Source organism: Hyposmocoma kahamanoa, unplaced genomic scaffold (assembly GCF_003589595.1).
Source record: "Hyposmocoma kahamanoa isolate Upper Pololo Valley unplaced genomic scaffold, ASM358959v1 224, whole genome shotgun sequence".
In the NCBI taxonomy this organism is placed as follows: Eukaryota; Metazoa; Arthropoda; class Insecta; order Lepidoptera; family Cosmopterigidae; genus Hyposmocoma; species Hyposmocoma kahamanoa.
Window position 1 is genome coordinate 10968090 of NW_020653743.1, and position 20476 is coordinate 10988565.

The 20476-nt window shown below is 34.2% G+C and overlaps 2 protein-coding genes across 2 annotated transcripts in view; one reads left to right on the plus strand and one right to left on the minus strand.

Annotated features, from left to right (window-relative positions):
* The window catches only part of LOC113228282 (rho GTPase-activating protein 190), a 76085-nt gene extending 67641 nt beyond the window's left edge, over nucleotides 1-8444 (minus strand). The window contains exon 1 of the mRNA XM_026461547.1: nucleotides 8381-8444. Coding sequence (XP_026317332.1) covers nucleotides 8381-8444 — 64 coding nt within the window. The remainder of the gene's footprint in view (nucleotides 1-8380) is intronic.
* Nucleotides 8445-10073: 1629 nt separating this feature from the next.
* The window catches only part of LOC113228284, a 49025-nt gene continuing 38622 nt past the window's right edge, over nucleotides 10074-20476 (plus strand). Inside the window, exons 1-4 of the mRNA XM_026461548.1 lie at nucleotides 10074-10206; nucleotides 14694-14846; nucleotides 15248-15485; nucleotides 16643-16810. Of these exons, the coding sequence (XP_026317333.1) occupies nucleotides 10120-10206; nucleotides 14694-14846; nucleotides 15248-15485; nucleotides 16643-16810 (646 nt within the window). The 5' untranslated portion in view covers nucleotides 10074-10119. The remainder of the gene's footprint in view (nucleotides 10207-14693; nucleotides 14847-15247; nucleotides 15486-16642; nucleotides 16811-20476) is intronic.

Genomic DNA, 20476 nt, shown 5'->3' on the forward strand with positions numbered 1-20476 from the left:
GGTAAGCTACACGCCTGTCCATAACAGTTGTAGTGCCACATAGAGATTTAAATCACAACGATCTGAGGGACACTTATACTGCGCCCGTCACCCAGAGACATAAGTTGACAAGTCCCATGTGTCTATAATTTCATCAGCACCTTTACCCTTCAAAACCGGAATACAGTAATGCTGAAACTACTGCTTGGCGGCAGTAATTCCCTGGACAACGAAAACGTCTCTCACCTCTTGCTTGTCAATTCCTCAAAAGAACGATGACTCAAATATCTAGGTACACCAAGCGGTAACGTGATTATTAATATGTCCCGGTTTGGAAGGTTAAGGGTGATAGTGAAATTACAGGCACATGTGACTTCTCAACTTAGGTCTAGGTGACGGGCGCAATGGCAATGCCACTCAAATATTTGCGATTTAAAGATATTGCTACGTATAAGCGTGTCGTTTATCACCACGACCTGTTTCTCCTGTTACTTAAAATCATGAAAGAAAATCTAAGAGTATATTTGCGAATATTGGGAAACAATAAAAATTCCGAAAAACAATTGTTATAGCAGTAAACTGTGGCTACCTGTAATACTAACTAAGCTTTTTAAAATTAGTTACTGAAAAACAAACAGAATATACCGAAAAAATTATATTAGGGGTTAAAGTATGAAATTGCCGTTTTATTGCAATAGGTTCTTTGAATTTTCATAGAATCTTCATGGTTTGAGGTTTTCGAATGAAACTTTTTTCAAATGGTTTCTGTGATTTTTTTTTTTAATTTGAAACATTTGAATATCGACTTTCAATTGTTTTTGTTATTCAATTTAGACAAGAAAGATGGATACTGCGAAAATTCGAGTGATTTTTGAATACGAGTTCCGACGCGGAACTAACGCGGCAGAAACAGCCCGCAATATCAATGCTGCGTTTGGAGAGGGGTCTACTAATGAACGCACCGTGCGATTTTGGTTTAAACGCTTTCGTGATGGAAATTTCGACTTAAAGAACGAGCCACGAGGAAGACCGCCCACACAGGTGAATAACGATGAATTAAGAGAGATAGTGGAAGCCGATCCTAGTCAAACTACCCAGGAATTAGCGGCATGGTTTAACGTTACCTTACCCACAATATTGACTCACTTGCGTCAAATCAATAAAATAAAAAAAATACGAAAAATGGGTGCCTCATGATTTGACTGATCTGCAGAAAGAAACGCGTGTTGAAGCTTGTGTTGCCTTGTTGAACCGGTACAGAAATGAAGGAATATTGAAGGAATTGTAACATGTGATGAAAAGTGGATTCTTTATGATAACCGGAAAAGAAAAATGCAATGGCTGACCCCAGGTCAAATGCCACAACAGTGTCCTAAAGCAAAACTTACCAATAAAAAGGTAATGGTAACTGTTTGGTGGTCTCAGCATGGTGTTATTCACTATAGTTTTCTCCGATCTGGTCAAGCAATAACGGCAGATGTCTATTGTGCCGAACTCCGAACCATGTTGACAAAACTAGCAGTAAAACAGCCCCGACTCATGAATCGATCTTCACCATTATTGCTCCACGACAACGCGAGACCTCACACAGCACGAGAAACCATTTTGACCCTTCAGGAACTGCAGTTAGAAACCATTCGTCATCCTCCGTATTCACCAGACCTTGCTCCAACGGACTACCATTTTTTTCGTGATTTGGACAATTATCTACGTGACAAGAAGTTTTCTTCCCAGGAGGCAGTACAAAATGCTTTCACACAGTTTGTGCAGTCTAGATCGTCGGAGTTCTATCGCAAAGGCATTAATAACCTTCCCATTAGATGGCAGCAATGTATAGATAATAATGGCAACTATTTTGATTAAATAAATTTGTTAAAAATTTTAAAAATAAACAATTTAGATTTTCAGTACAAATCGGCAATTTCATACTTTAACCCCTATTATTTAGCAATCAATCTCGAACTTGTTTGTTATAATTACTAATTATAATATAATAATAACGCACACACTCAACATAGCCCCGCAAATTACACCCAAACTCACGAAAGAAATAAATGTAGGTCATACAAATATTCCTCCCGGCCCGGAATCGAACCTGGGACCTCTGCGTGGCAGTCCGGCATGGTAACCGTTCGGCCATGGAGGCAGTTAGTAATACAAAGATTGAACATTTAGAAAAAAAATCCGTCGATCCGGCTGGATTCACAAAAAATAACTGAACATCATGGTGATTAAACATCCTGACACGGAACATAGTAATCCTCACATTACCGCTTGCCGGCAGAAACAGGTAACGTGGCAGCGTACTGCCCTGGACGAACACTTTCACAAGGAGTTCCACTGCTACTACGGATATATAAAGCAGTAAAGCGACGTTGTTGCGAACTCCATCCAAAACACACATCATAGCGACACTAATAAATAAATATGCCAATCAATCTTAACAGAAATAGTGCCGCGAAGTTTTTTTTACACATGTTTGGTTAGATGGTATTTTGATTCATCTGTTTGGATTCTGTAACGCTTTATTTGATGTATTGTTTATCTAAAGCTGACATGTTCAGTAATAGGTAATTCAATAATCTTTTTGCATAATATTTTGAGAAATAAGATTGATTTGAGATGTCCTAGATCTGACTCTCGCTTGAAAAGTGTCTTTTGTGAGCCTGCATGTAAAACCAAGTATTTAAGTAACGCTTTCTTGTTTGTATCTCTCATCTAATGCGTACAATAAGAATCATTTAGATGTAGTTACATTTTGTCATTTCCAAAACTTGTAAAGTCCATTTATGAACAATAATTTATGTTATTTGTTTTTTAGTTCAATTCTTTTTGTTTATTTTTTATTTTTTCTTTGTGTTTAAAAAAAATACCAAGTAGTTTTTCGATCTTTTTTAAGTTATGTTTATTAGTGGAAACTTTGCTGGTTTAAGTGATAATTTTTTTGTACTATAATCTTGTACACAAATTATAGACTGTTTTTTTACCAAATAATAAAATTTAAAAAAAAGGAAGATTTAAAAACTCGATATTTTTAATTTAATAACACGGCTTTAGTTTAAAAACTTGACTTTTAAAAGAACCGTAATTTATCCTCATCATCACCAGTCCATTATACGGCCCACTGGCTATGTATAAGTCTCCTCTTAGGCGAGGATCTAGGCCATAGTCCGCCACTCTCGCCCAACCGGGTTAGGGACTTTATACGCATTCTGAGGGTGTAAATCTTCTCCGACGCGCAGGTTTCATCACGATGTTTTCCTTCACCGAAAAGCTTATACCTATACATAGGGCGCACTATAAATTTCCGGAACTGGCCACTTACATAAACAATATTTAAAAAGTAATTACAACATTTGAAAATGGTGCCCTTTGGCTGTAGAATACAGTTCGTTTCATCTGACTGTCACTTGTTTTTACATTGTGGCGTTATTTTAGAAATTGGTTGTCTACATTACCATGGATTTAACTCGTGAAAATTTTCGTAGTATGATTTTCTACGAGTTTAAGTGTAATTTAACAGGTCAGCGGAGCTTCGGTCGATTTCAAACTGGTTTTGGCGATGAAACACCACGCAAGTCGACTATATATTGCTGGTTCAAAGAATTCAAACGCGGTCGTGTGAATCTCAGTGACCGATTTCGTGATTGTCGCCCGTCCACTATTGTGAACAACAAAAACGTCTATGCTGTGCGCCGTATGATCAAAACAAACAGGCATGTGATATACCATGAGATTCGGGCATCTTTAGGCATAGGCATAAATCAAATACATTGGTTGGGTGTGAAAAAGCTGTGCTCTCGGTGGATCCCATATAATTTCACTGAGGCTCAAAAAACGGATCGTGTCAAATTTGGTGTGGCACATAGTAACAGGTGACGAAACATGGATTTCTAGTTACGAGACCAAAACAAAGCAGCAATCGAGCGTATGGGTCTTTCGAGATAAGCCGAAACCAATCAAAGTGGCGCGCGTGCAAAGTGCCTCTAAGCGGCTACTGTTGCTTTAGAGAATCTTTGTACCATGAATAGGGACTGGTACACGACCATTTGTTTGCTGAAAGTTATTGACAAATTCCGTACAAATAACCATAAACGCCGTATCATCTTGCACTACGATAATGCCAGTTCTCACATGGCCATACAGACAAATGAATTTTTGAATGTGAACAACGTTGACGTTATGAGCCATCCCGCGTACAGTTCCGACCTGGCGCCTTGTAACTTTTATTTATTTCCGCGGTCAACTATTTTCATCACCTGAAGAGGCTATCGAAGAGTATGAAAAATATGTTTCAGAGTTTGTCACGGAGGAGTGGCATAAATGTTTTCAAAATTGGTTCATTCGTATGAAAAAGCGCATTAACGCTAACAATGGAGAATATTTTGAGAAACAATAAATTAATTTCTGAACATTTAAAGTATTTTTTGAATTCATTCCGGAATATCTTATAGTGCGCCCTACGTATAATAAATATTAAATTAAATTTCCCACAAAAAAAAAACCGAAAACGTACGAGCCCGGATTCGTACCCACGGCCTCTGCTTAATAGGTGGTAGGTCAAACCATTAGGCTACCAAGGCTTTTTACGGCTTCGCCTACCAGTATATCCTAATAAGTGTAAAACTGTGATTGTGATAGTCGCGCGACATTGTCAGAGTTTGCATCAAACGTAATAGAGAATATTCGCATGCGTTAATATTCGTACACGAATTCTGAATGTTTCAGGATGGATATTAGTAGAACAACAGGGTGACGGGCACAGAGGTAGTGTCCGTCAGATCTTTGCGATTTAAAGCTCTGAGTGGAATTGCAACTGTTATGTTTAGGCGTGTAGCTTACCATCAGGCGCACGACTTGTTCGTCCCGTCCCTTGATGTTATAAAAAACAAAAAAAATAACAACAGCATAAATGCAAATGTGGGGTAAAGATTGAGGACGTCCTCAAATAATTGTAACTTTTTATTTAAAAAAAATCGACCTCAAATGTAAATGTAATTCCACATTTACATTACAGTATTTGCCAAGTTTTATTGGCATTGTTTACCGGCAAGTGCGCGAAACCGGATTCATCCTCGAGTTTGCTACCTTTAGAAGTGGAATATTTTCTTCAAATTTAACTGGGTCCAATACTGAGACACCCTCTTTTCAACAAAAAATAATCATCAAAATCGGTTCACAAATGCCTAGTTACCTATCGCGTAACATACATACAAACATGCAGGAGAACCTGCTCCTTTTCTTTGAAGTCGGTTAAAAAGGTCAAAATACAATCTGCCCTGGTATGAAAACACAATCTGCCCTGGTATGAAAACACAAGCAGTAACTACAAAGAACAATGGCGAACTCCCATACCAATTCTTGTTGACATAATTTGTATGTGTCTGTTTATGAAAAATATGTGAAAATATAGTTTCAATTCCCGAACAAATTTGGTTTTGGGTTTACTATTCTGAGAAGTAGGGTATCAAAAATATTCCAGTTTGAAATTTTGGTGGTGTATTGTACATATCAAAATAAACTACAGACGCCTTAAACAGAGTTAATAGAAGCCGAATGGTGTCGTGGATTTGTGATGTGACATTGTTTAGAGGTCAATAAGGTATGGTCAATAGGCATGAAGTTAAGCCATAACAAAAGACTGAGTTAATACAATATATTATGCCCTGGTATCAAGCTGGTACCTAACTCGGGCATAAATACTTTTTTGTGAAATAAGCCACCTACCTATCCCTGACATCAGGAACGTTTTATTAGTTTTACGCATTTTTTACGCACGTTTCTCGCATGGAATATTTGAAGAAGGAATTATCTACTTTATATTTTGTAATAAAGTAGTTCATTTAAAATCGCAAATCGGTTGAATCAGTACATTTGATATTACGTGAACTAAGTTAATGTGGGCCAATCTATACGTAGGTATTGAAAATCTGTTTGGCGGTTAGATGTTGCTCAATATTAAGAAACTAATAAACTGAAGGTCATTAGTTTCTTAATATTGAGCGATTCAGTTTCATTTAAATATGATTTTATTTCCAGACTTAGACAGCCCTTTAGTATAATTAGAAAAATCTAATGCATTTATTTAACTCAAACATGTAATTATGATGTTTGAAGATGCAATTTTTCATAAATCACTTCATTTTTATGTAGGTGTATCATACTCAACAAACTACAGAAAGTAACGAGAATGTATCAAATATAATTACAATACCTCAAGAATCGCTGATATCATGCTTATTTAATTCGTTAAAACGTTCACCTAAAAGTTGTGAAAGCTTACGATTCTTTACACAGTAGGGATCAATCTTTTTTATTTAATACCAATTTATTTAGGTTAAATATAACACATATTTTATACAGAAATGTTCATAGTATTTTATTTTTTATACATATAAACCTGTCTTGATAGTTTTTTGTAATTTATCCTTTTATGAAATAGAAAGACTGTTTTATTGTATATTATATTGTACATTTAAATTATTGAACATTAAAGCCCTTATCATCTTCAAACTACCTCAAGGATGATTGAGTATAATAAATATAGTGTATAAAAATTCCAATAAAGTAAGTCATAAAGTAGTGAATGGGTTTAAGTAACACTAAACCAATGATACAAATCATTTAGAGTTACTAAGTCACATTCCTAGAATGTAGATTTATCTGCATATTCAATCTAGACCTTGATTACTAGATAAGTTACACATATAATTGCAGGTAACATACCTTTATGTTGTTTAATAGTGCACAATTAGTTATTGTGTGTCATAGTTACTAATGATTATGCTGTAGTTATTTTATTATATATTTTTATTTATTATTTATTATATATACATAAATAAATATTGATACCATAGATAGACTCACATACAAGAACAAAAATAGTACATAAATAACTTTGAACTAATGTGGGCACAGCTGGACTTATCGCTAAGAGGGATATCTTTCAGACAACTCTGAGACAGATAAGAACTAAACAGAGAGGGAATATTAATCATAGAAATGCTTGAATTTCTTCTTTTTCTTGATCAATGACAGAAAGTTTACTATCTAAGGAGAAAAAGCTTTGTTTCACTAAACAATTGCCATCAATTCAAACTCATTCTCCTCCTTGGCACTGGTCTCGTCTTAAGACAGTGTCTAACCCATAGCATAACCCAAATCTTTAGTTGTCTTTTGTAAACATTCTCCAATGTATAGGTTTAATTTAAGTCTAAGCAACTGATAATTATCTTTAAATCTTACATCATAGCAGTTTCAATTATAAAATTTAATTCCTTGTTTGTCATGTATGAAAATGTCTGTTATTGTCTTTCACAAAGGAAACTTATACTTATGGTTAATTAAGATAGCTTTGTTTGTAAAAGTCTGCTATTCATACTAGGATTAACCTGTGTTATAGAGCACCAAAGTCAAAGTCAAAGAATATTTATTCCATAGGTAAATAAATTTACACTTGAAAACGTCACATTTAAGCTACTGCTCTTTCACTACGCTGACCTCCCTGAGAAGAACGAGCAAGAAACTCTAGGGATTGCTCTTTTCAAATAAACTTAAATGCTATGGAATAAACTTTGAATCTAATTTGTTTGGATTCTGGAACCGTGTCGTCTTTACATAATCTTTATTTAACACGTAGTCTTCAATTTTGTAATATGATTTCTTGTTCAAAATATTTTTAATGTAGTTTTTAAATTTAGGAAATGATAAACTTAATATATGTCCCGGAATCTTATTGTAAAAACATATACAGTTCCCCATAAGAGTTGTTTACCTTGGTTAAACAAAATGGTGGTACCATGAGTTTGGACTTAGCTCTAAGGTTAATATTATGGATATCTTCTTTCTTATTGAAATGATGTATATTTTTACGAACATATAAAATATTTGAGTAAATGTACTGTGATGCCACAGTTATGATACCAGTCTCCTTAAACTTTGCTCTGAGAGAAACTCTCAAAGCCCAAGCTCTCTCCAAGCTCTCACCCTTCCACCTCTAAGCAGACCTAAGAAACATAGGCATAAGGCAAACAGATATGTGTACTTAATCTATTACAAAATAAAGCAAAAATGAAAATTAACTTGTTAAATTATCGAGTTCTTAGGTTTTCGCTAAATTAGCTCTAATGCACCTGACTTTTCTTTTCCATCATGTACATAATTAATTCTAATTATCCAAAATTGGATAAGCAAAGCAAATTTGCCTCAACTCCAAGTAATGCTCATAGTGAGGATACCTCCTTTCATAAGCAAAATAAATGTGTAGACATAGAGTTTTGGACATCAAGCCACAAAATACCAATGTAGTATGAAATCTAGCTAATCTCTGTTGTAATATTTTAATAGCTCTCAGTTTTCTTATATTATACAGTTTGATATCTTATAATCAAATAAATCTTACCAGATAATCCTAGGACAGATACTGTTATTAGCTTGCCAGCTGCACTATCGGACTTCTTAGCCATTTTGCCCTATTCACTCCGTAGGGATACAGTTAATAACTACTCTATAACCACTTAATACACTCATCACAACACTAAACACACTGTTTACTAGTTACAAACTTTAAATTATGTACATGGAAGAAGTTGGCTCTGTAACATTTTAAATTTTAATAATGTAAATTAATTACTGTTAACTTACACTACTATAGAGTATGAAAGATTATTTTTCTTACACTTATAATAGCAAAACGGAATTGAGGTTTGTAAGAAAAAATAATAGGCAGATGGTAAAATTATGAAAAACGGAAGAGAGAGTGTGGGAAAGAATCGCATCCAGATGTGCCGACAATCTACACGCCCTAACCATTTGAAGGCCAAAAAATGTTAACGGACAACTACCCAGTCATACCACTAATAAAATTGACCAGAATAATTTAGAATACACAATGAAATTTGATTTAAAAACCATAATTTATTGTATTCTGTACTCAAGGGCCTGCACTTTGACACATCAAATTAAAATAGCGAGCACCCAGGATGTAAGGATTATTTCTTTGGAAATACGGTCTCACTTCATGGCGTACAATAATTAATTGCAATCTGAATCTTTAATTAACATTTTATTACACAAAAATGGAACATTTATTGAAGAAAACGCAATATTCTTGACACAACTCGTTTGCTTTGTACTGGACTGGGTTACCAGCGGAAAAACTGCAAACCATAGCCATATTTTTTTTTTATAGATGTTTTATAGTGTAAGATTTGATAGTGTTAAGATTGCATTGAATAAGTACCGACTTTAGAGAGGTAGAAAAAGTTTCCGTAGTCTGAGGTACCGACCGATTTATTTAATCATTACCAGTGGCATTGACTCACAACAAGCTCATATAGCGCCGACTAAAAACTAACAACAATATTACAGTTGCACTGAGCCATAGTAGACCTTGATAATGTCGCGACCATTTTCTTTGGCAACGAAACATTGTGTACAATAAAAAAATTTATGAAATTAAAAAGTTAGCTAAATAAAAATTATATTCGAAACAAGTTTTAAAACCTTCTTTCAACCTTCGGCGGCCCGCTAAGCTTTTAAGTGCAGCAGCATGAAACACTAGAAATATTATTATTATTAGAACATGCTTTATTTCTTTTGCTGTACGCGTAAATTAACTAATATTTTTATTTTTACGTTTGTAGGAAAAAAGTTGAGTGTAGCTGTTCTAAGTCAAAGTGTGGTGGCTGCTATACGTACCATAACGGTATGTTATGTTTTATTTTTATTGAAGAGGATCAATGTCATATACAGATACAATGTTTCATTGATAGGTCAATGGTCTTAGGCGAAAATATCATTAAACTTTTGTTAACTTTGTGAGTTCCATGAATGTTAATATTCTAAATAACATAGTAAGATAACATCTGGTAGTTTGTGATAGATAAATGTTTCATATAATAAATTTAGACGTCAAATATATGCCTAGCGTAGGTTAAAAATGTGTACTTTTTCTTGATTTCACTCCAAATGGGCGTATTTTTTAAAATACATTAATTGTTGTTTATGCTCATTTTAATATGGGATTGTATCCGAACCCAAAACTTTTAAGTTGTTTTTTCGTATAACAACACTGACTTTGACAGCACCATTACGAAAACACAAGCGCATAAATGTCTCCCCGCGATATTTTCTGGAGAAATGACTTCTACAAATGATGAAAAAGACATAAAAAGTAATCAAACGAGTGGCCATAAAGGCAAATCATATTATATTGAGCTTTATAAGGTAAGTTTTATTCTTACTATGCGGAAGATCTTTGAGTATAATCAGACGCCGTTGTGGTCATGAAGTTCCCTACGTCCGCCATATTTGTCTTCTTTCAGGTCTTGTTTTCAATTATTGTGGTTGATTTTGTATATTTTCAATGAAATATGTGTGCAAACTAGTCCCTGTATTGTATTCCACGGAAACAGTGAACTAATATAGCTTTTTTCTACGTAATCCGAATTAGAGATAGTATTATTTGCACAAATTGAATCATCAATATTTTTCCAGATATTCGTGAATTTCTTACATTTAGCAAATATTTTTTAGTTGAAATACACACATCAGGGTTAGGAGAAAGATTTTATATAATAATTTTCAATATACCAAGTTTATAATTGCTTTAAAATTTAAAGTCATTAGTCGCCAGAAAAATCACAGTAATCATTTGATGACAGCCATACCATAACACTGCTCGGTCACGTAGCTCATTAAGTCTCCAAATATGTATTCTCCGTGGATTTTTATGTATTGAAGGAGTGTATAATTTTTTCGTTTATATGTTTACCTTTGCATACAGTTTGTGAGCCAAATTAGGTTTATGTTATTATTGTTAGGGTGGCTATTCAAGGCCTATGCACCCCTATGTCACTGCAACCGCTAATTTGATCCTTGTGCTCGTCACTAATTACATACTAGGGTCAAGAATACAGAATTGAAGAATTTTATATGTATACCCCAGCTAGTATCATGTGGTCATCAAAGAGCAACAGTGGCATATATGATGTGGAAGCTTCACATCCATGTCAAGGCAGAATCTAGTCTTTGATGTCACCTTGTTTGAGGGTGAACATATACATCCGAATGCCAATTTTGAGTATTGTAAATAAATGAACAATGTTTTTACTAAACTGTGTCAAGACTCCTCTCATGTCTCAATTTTGCACCAGCTTGCCTTTACTGGCTTTAAAATTATTATACAGTTGAATTTACAGTGTTTTTTTTTCAAGAGTCTTATTTCTCTTCTATTATTATGAACTAACTTAACAAGAGTGACAAAGTGCTGTAATTGAGCAATCTATAGTACTTATTATTTTACTAAGTGGGATGGAGAAATAATAATAATAATTTAGGTACTTAACTAAATGTAAACAATCTTGATACATTTTTTATTGAAACATAAACTTTACAAATCAATAGGTATAAAAATAGATATGCTATTTCATATGAAGCTAAGTATTGAGTTCTTAAGTTTTCACGATTGTTACACATAGGAAAGGAAACTATTTTTCTGGACTTAAATCGTTTACATTTGTTTTTTCAAACAAACCAACATTTCGGGCCCTTTACAGGTCCCATGGTCATGGACCGTGACCATGGGACCTGTAAAAATTATGAAGCTAAGTATTTGTATTTTGTATTTCAAGGTAAGTAAAAATAATTTTACGAATGCATATTGAATTAAACAGACATCTCAAGGTTGTTTACATTTAGTTAAGTACCTAAACAAATGGATTATAGTTGTTCATTCACAACTGATCTTTTGTAACACATTAACATTTCTAAAGTAATATGTTTCATTTCAAAACTTCAATTATTATACATATATATGTCTTATGCATGAATTCAGCATGTAATGGGACAGGCATTTATTTTTTTATTACGATTAAACCACGGGACGAACAAGTCATGCGCCTGGTGGTAAGCAACACGCCTATCCATAACAGTTGCAATGCCACTTGGAGCTTTAAACCGCAAAGATCTTATAGGCACTACCATTGCGCCCGTCACCCTGTTACAAGTTGACATGTCCCATGTGCCTGTTATTTTACCAGCACTACAACACAGTAATACTCATGTCACTGCTTGGCGGCATAAATAGGAGGATTTCAGAAGGAGCTCTACTGCTACCAAAAATTTTGTATTTTGTTTTGGGCTTTATATTACATAGACAGACTAATTACAAACCTCATTATCCGAGGCCGTAACAAGCAATTTGGTAATAGAGGCAGAATTATGGCACATATTTACGGTAGTTGTGCTATATTCTTTCCAGTATACATGGTTTGATTCTCTCTGATTTATAAGTTTGTTGAGACATATAGCTTTTGCAAGAGTAGTGTCTGTAGCTGCATTACAGAAATGACATGCAATCATCTCAAGCAGTACACTTCAAATGGAAATTATAGTAGCGTATAGCGTAATTAATTAAACGTAAGTAGCGTAATTAATTACTTCATTGAACTATTCTAATCTTCATCTGATATACATATATTATTTTCTTGCTACTTATGTTTGACATTATTGGTATAATACAGGAAGAATGTTGTACTCAATATGGATTCAAATCTTACATATCACAATAATGACCTTTGTCTATAAAAGTAGAGCACAAAAGACCTATTTCACTAACTAAAATTATGAAATGGTTTTGATTAAGGTGTGCCATATCAGAATCACGCATAGTCTTGGTGGCTAAACATAGCTCTACTCAGCTTTCTTTGATAGTGGATTTTAGGTATAGATTAAGTACATAATGCCCTCCCAGATAGCATAAATAACTGCAGAAAATGAATATACTGTTATACAATATTATATCATAGTTAATCAGAGATATTCTTTATCTAAATCTTTATGTAGTGTTTATTTTAAACTGATAAACAAATGTAGAGTATAAATACACCATTTACATAACATAAATAAAATAAACAGTACAAATCAATAAAATGGTCAACCAATATCGTTTATCTAAATGTTAACATAATTAAACTGATTTTCCACTTCATAGTAGGTTGTTATCACTTATCATTATTGCTTTCACAGATTTAAGTGCAAGGCCTAATGTCTGATTTAGTAATGGAATGGAATACTCCAATAAAAACTACAATTTTGGGCTAAGTAGAATAGGGACTTTTTGATAAACATTTTTGCATTACATCAGGGGAAGCTGTGGTCAAGCATATGTCTGTTTTCCTTAAAAAAGGGTACCTCATTCGATCATCAGCAATGCTCACATTGATTAGAGTCCTATAATGAAAAAGTCATAATGTTAAACATCTACTTTTGCTTTGATGAGTGACCTGTTACCGTTTTGTTTATCTTTAGTGAGTTTTGTATTTCAATTTATTCAAAAGATAAAGTTTGGAGTCATCATTGTAATATTATATGTATATTAAATATTTGCGCTTAAGTCTGCAAATTATTCTTGTGTAGAACTCTACAGTTATAAACAATAGCGGACATATAATTCATGTTTTCAAACCTGTAATGTGTGTGGCACATGTGGTGTTAAAATTATCATTAAACAATCTGCAGTCTACTTGTTTCTGGTTATTGTTTTACACTTTTTTCTATAGGTCAGTAACATTGGTAACCAGAAGTCTGTTCATTCAATAAAAATTTAATTTTAATGATGTGTATAATAATAATAATGAGCACCAAATAATGTACAGCACAATCAACCATATAATATGGAGATTAAGACTACTCCATGTGATTACCACTAGTTATAACATGGTGGGAAACCTGTGACTAGAGAAGTCATACAGTGGAATAATGTTTTATGATTTATTTATAATCCGTGGTCGGATAATTGGATGCTTTTATACCTAAAGCATTGACTTACAAATAACTGGACGACGGGTCTAATACAAAAACCACGAAAAATATTTAAACGTAGTGACATTTCAAGGAATATGAAAAAGCTAAAATGTTTAATTTAAATTGTAATGTCATCGCAGTACTGTCTAATTTTGCTTGCTTCGCTGTCAGTTGAACAAACGAAGACTAGAGCGTGAATGACGCTCTGTATACGATTTTAACGCCCTATAAGTTCGGACACTTTTTAGCGCGGACCCGACGTCTATATAATTGTAAGTCAATGACCTAAAGTAAACATTGTTGTCTACTTCCATACTTTCTTCTAAACATATAATTTTTCTAATTATTATACTAAGATCAAACACTGAGAACAATTATTCTTTCGATCCGGTTGGATTCGAGTCGGCGTCTTCAGCATAGCATGTTGGATGCCTGCATGCCCGACGCTCTCCCAACTTAGCTACGTAATGAACCAACAGACCTTATAAACATTACTATGTGTTTGTTGCAGATCTTTTGTTTTTTATTTATCAACGACTTTTTCTCTGTGAGAAATCTATGAGTTTTTTTTTCACTCACCTTTATAGCTACCATTGGCTGAGTAGAATATATACTTTTCTTCTCTTAAGTCCCGCTATATAATCCCGAATGGCGTGACTCCTTACGATTTAATTATGTGTATGTTATAACTCTTACAAGTTAATGGCCAGTAATGACAACTGGACAACTGTTAGTGAGCTACCGAGTTGTAGGAAAATATGACCCCCACGACGATTATTTATGGTATACCTACTCTATTACTACTACTATAAAAAGGAAATAGACTTAGTACAAAAAGAATAGTAATTTTAGCAAAATATGCAATAACAAAATTGTACATATTAATTTGAGCATTGCTTATTGCGCAGTCGCTGGACGCGCAGCTAAACGCGAGCAGCAACGCGCGCGCAGTGGGCGCAGCGTGGCGGTACGTACATACGCTCTGCTTGCACTCAGCGCCGTCCACGCACCACCTTATCATCGCCTGGATCCAGAAGCACTGCGCTCAGCTTGTGCTGCAGGTATGTTCTATATTAACATTGTTAACTTGGCAAAAACAAAGAAACGAACAAGTATCTTATTATTATTGACACAAAAATAGAGAACGAACAACACGTTCGATTTTAATAATAGTAAGAAACTAGTTGAGTGTTTTTTTAAAATATATGAGTAGTAAAAACATCATTATGTAAGATAAATATTGCAAACAATTATCTTGCAAAATTTTTATACAAAAATATCTAGGCTAGAGAAACAATTGTGTCATGTGTGGTTATCAGAACCATTTACCGTTGAATGAAAGTCTCTTCTCATGCTTCCTCTGTCATCTAGTATCTTCCAACCATCCGGTCACAACATTTATCTCATTGGCTCTTTCTCGGCACTTTGTCTGTTAATTTCTTTTTAATCAATTTTATTTCAGTCCGAATGGCAATCACCAAAGAGCAAAGAGGAGCACATTACCCTCGAAGAGGCCCTCGACATCTTCCTCTGCGAGAGCCAAGAGGCTATAAATAACAGAAATGGCTACAGTATCCCCTGGGAGACCGAGCTGCGGCAACGGGCCGTGTGGTTCAAAAACAACTTGGCCAAGCCCTGGGATCATCCAGTGCTTAGGGTCTTGCTGGATCCCAGGGCCGTACCACCCAGCACTGAAGAGAGTAAGTCCAATCGTATACTTTTTTTTTAAGAACTCTGGGATTTAATATTTTTTAACAGATGTGTGTAATAAAAACGTAAACGCCTTTAATGTGTTTATTTAATTTTTAACAGACTTAAAAAAAGGAGGTTCTCAATCGATTGTTTTTTTTTTTGTATGTATACAGGCTGTGTATTTGAAAGTGAGACATACTTATAGAGTGCGTTATATTCCTGATTCTGAACCCAAAAAAATAATAAAATAATGAACTTTAAACTTTACAAAAAAATATTTTTTAATTTTTTTTTATCGACTACTACTTGTGAACAACATTACTTATAGAAATCTATGCACACCACTATTATTGCTCCAACGGACGCAGCGACGAGAGACTGAGATGGTGTGACTTTACGCAATAAGTGGTGATAGTGTGAGGCGAGCTATTGAAATGTTACCAAATTGGAGTTTACGCGGAGGAGGTGAACAGTGTCGAAGTTGTTGCATGAGAGGATTATCTCAGCATTTTATACTGTGAGACAAAATTTGTTTGTGTTGATCAATTTAAAACAAAATTTACTACTTAATTTAAAACCTCAATTCTTATTAAATGATAACTTAATTATCTTTTTTAGTACGTAAAACATCTCTATGATAGTTCATAAGTAAAAAATATTAACATAAGCTAAAACGTAAACATTTCGATAACAGCTTTTTCATCATAACATAAATGAGTAGGTGAGAGAGAGATGTGAAATCGTTGTTATTGCTCGCTTGGTAGTATTCCCAATGCACTCAAAATCAAGATTAAAGGGAATCGGTTTATTCGTATATACACTCCAAAACAAATCAGTTGATTTATTTTTTGTTCTATCCCATATGCTAATTTTATTTTAGTCTATTTTAAGTTGTAACATGATTTACTATGACATGGATGAATACGTCTTACTTTCAAATATACAGGCTGTATATGGCATTGTGAACCGATTTTGAAAGTTCTCTTTTTTTTTTGTTGGGAAGACGGTAGAGGAGAGGTATCTCAGTATTGGTGCCATTTAAATTTGAAGAAAATATTTCCAATGTTTTAAGTAAATAGAAGGTTCAAATTTAAATCACAATGAATAAAAATACCATAATTTTGCAGTCTTTATTCCAGGTCTTTAACAACTTTTATGTGCCCAGTTTTAGGATGGTTGAAAGTCGAGGGAGGCGTAATGTTCGTAACGCGGCTGCGGCAGCTGGCGGCGTCCAAGTGCGACGACTTGGCGACAAATTTGGCGTCAGCCGTCATGAACAAAGTGCGCGCGGAGAAGAGCATTATTCCTGATATTGAGCAGATTGATGATAAAGGTTAGTGAAAAGTGGAGATAAGTTAATTAATAGGAAGATCTTCGATCAAATTGGACTCGAACCAGAGTCGATCGTCTTAACGTTCTATCGCGCGAGTTCGAACGAGCTAGCAAATTTTACGAATTTCTCTGTGCTTGTTATGGATCTATACTTTCGCGTTGCTTTGTACGTGACCGTGGTCACGGGAAGTGCAACCTGGCCGAAACGTCGGGAAACTAGGTAGATGTGAAAAATACCTATTCGTATGTAAACGCGTTTATTCCCGTTTCCAAATGTTTGTTGCGGATCTTTTATTGCCGTCGACAAATAACTAAATAGGATTGCTATTCGCAATAAGAGACCGCGTGGTCGGGTATTTAGTACCTATTGGCTCACTAGATGTCACGACGAGTATCATATAGCCATTTTTGTAACTCATTTGTTTTATATAGACAAGCTGCAATTCGGGAAGCACTACCACTTGACTCAAGAGTTTATCCCTCGCAAGTCATAGTTCAGCAATATGGAATTTAACAAAAAAAAAACTACCTCCATTATTTGTAGACTTGGTCACGTGACAACTCCTGCCCACCTGCTCAAACTCAAAATTGTTCCTGGCCCTGCATGCTCATGTGGGGCCTTTCTGGAATCTAAATCATATCTTCTTCTCCTGCCCCTCAATTGACCACGACAATTTCATATCCAAACGCTTGGCAATATTATACTTATGCAACAAAGATATTTACAATATTTTGCCTTACTTATTGAAAATAATAATGTCACGCTTTAATATGTATGCCGATATACAATAATCCTTTTTATCCAAATTCCGTACCTTTTCCATAATCTGTAACGATATTCAATAATCAAAAAGCAAAGGCAAAGCCACTAATATTATAAAAAAAGGTGCAATTTATCAAATGTAATTTCTTGTGTTAACAAACAAATCAACTAGATGGCGCTTATTGCACAGATTTTGTTTAGGATGAGCGCCATCTACCTATATTAGGAAGCGTGAATTTGTAAATTAGTTTGTAACACACGATGCCATCTGTTGACATCTTAAGACGATGGAAAAAAATAAAGGGAAGGAGCTGCCCTATCTACGGAATAAACGTACCTGCCTAAACCAAAAACGTTCACCACAAATGGCGGATTTAGTGTTGTACTATAATCATAAATAACTCAATATCGATATGCAAATGTATGGCTTGAATGTTGAAACTGTTTTTTATGTTTGAAAATTTGTGTAGTTTAGTGTAACCAAAGTATGATTAATACCAGGCTATTATTACTAGGCAAGTCATTACTTGCCTAGTAATAATAGCCTGGTATTCATTATTAAAATGGCTCAATTAAATATAAAGTTATTTACCAATAAATGTAACGATGGAATTGCATTATCATGTAATCTAGATACATTCAAAGTTCTATTAAAAATTGACTTCAAAATGGAGCGACAAACGAAGATGGTATTTGATCCAATGTTTATGTTCGGCAGTCTTATAATTTCCGTCTTTATATTTTCATTTGTAGGTGAAGTTTAATAATAATAATAATGAAACAATAAAAACCTCGTAGTGAATTGTTTTAATAACAGAATATCGATAATATATCTGCTTACTAGAACAACACTATCTTAGAATAATCGTTATCAACAATCATAAAAATATAGCAACAAACAGGTAATCTAAAGTAACCAAAGCAAAATTCGGCAAGATTTATGAATAAACTACTTAAATTAGTTTAATTACATGACATATTTGGGCTATTTTATGATTTATAGGCGGAAAAATCACACAGTGTAATGTAACATTCGGCTGATTTCCGATTTTCTACTGCCGCACCTCTTAATGTTGCAGCGACGCATTTTTATCAATACTTAATTGTTCTCACTGTCAATATTTTTCTCCATTTCATTACAATTCATGCGAATAATTCACTAAAACATTTGGCCAATCATTGGTTTTGACATTAATGTACTTCCCTTTAAGAACCGGAATCGGTTATCAAAGGGTACTACGATAATGGCAAAATAAGGACAGTTGGCATTTAAGAAGATTAAGATCCCGTGTTTGACATAAATCACTGTAGTGCTATCTCTTTGGGCTTACGACGGCACGCAGTAGTTAAACAAAGACACTAAAATGTTTATGTTTTCACTGTCTAAATCTTAGGCTATGGAAACTAAAGGACATGTTATGTTGACATTTATAAATCAGACCATATATGTATATGATGCATTTCGATGTTCAAAACATAAACATGTTATTTCTTTGTTTAACTATTGCATGCCGTCTTAAGCCAAAAGAGATAGCATTACATTGGTCTGTGTCAAACACGGAAATCGAAAATACTTAACGTCACCTTAAATGCCAACCGTGTCCATTTCGCAGTACATGAGGTACATGATACAGTTGTCAAAGGGAAGTACGTGAAATGTCAAAACAAATATTTTTCCAAGTGTTTTATTGAATTATTCGCATGTATTGTAATAAAATAGACAAAAATATTGACAGTGAGAACAATTAAGTATTAATAAAAATTCGTCGTTGCAGCATTACGGGGTAACATTGTACATTGTAGTTCTGTGTTTTTTGTCTGTCTATAAATCACACAAAAGCCCAAATATCTCATGTAATTTATGAATAAACTACTTAAATATGTGTATTTAAGTAGTTTATTCATAAATCTTGCCAAATGTTGCTTTGGTTTCTTCAAATTGCCTGTTTGTTTGTATATTTTGATGATTATTGCTAACGATTATTTTGAGATAGTGTTGTTCTTGGAAGTGTACATATTATCGATATTCTGTTATTAAAATAATTCACTACGAGGTGTTTATTATTTTATTATTATTATTATTTTTAATATTTCAAGTTTACCTACAATTCAAAAAAGAAAAAAAGAATGGTTGGAAATCATAGAAGTGCCGAATATAAACATTGAATCAAAAACCATCTTCGTTTATTCGCTTCATTTTAAAGAGTTAAATTTTAACATAACTTTGAATGTAACTAGATTACATGATAATGCAAATCCATCTTTAGGTTTATTGGTAAATAATTTTATATTTAATTTAGACTAAACAATACCCATTTACTAGACATTCTCAGTTCCTGAAAACAAAATTATCCACTCGTTTCCGACTTATTCCCACTGACAACTGGATCTATTAAAAATTCTTATTTTATAAAACCAGCAATACAATGACCATGTTCACCATGAAATCCAGTACCAACGCATACACAGCCTATTTGCCTTGCCATCGTTCGGTGTCACTTGCCTAGCTGACCGAGTGAAGGCGAGCGCTAACGTCTATATTTGACGTGGCTTGTCACAACTCGCAGTCACTTGTGACTACTTGTCTCAGTGTTGATTTTTCTGCACAAATCAAAGAGCTCGGCCAATAGTAGTCAATTGACATTGTATAATCAGACATTTGCATGCTATTCAATATATGCGAAACATGTTTATACTAACACTGTCTCTTGTTACATCTCCTGTTATACCATGTTTTAAGCAAATAAGCGTATGATAATAAGGAAATGAAACTATTTTTCCGGATTTAAATCGCGTATATTTGTTTTTTCAAACAAACCGACGTTTCGGGCCCATGGTCATGTTGACTGTCAACCGTGACCATGGGACCTGTAAAGGGCCCGAAACGTCGGTTTGTTTGAAAAA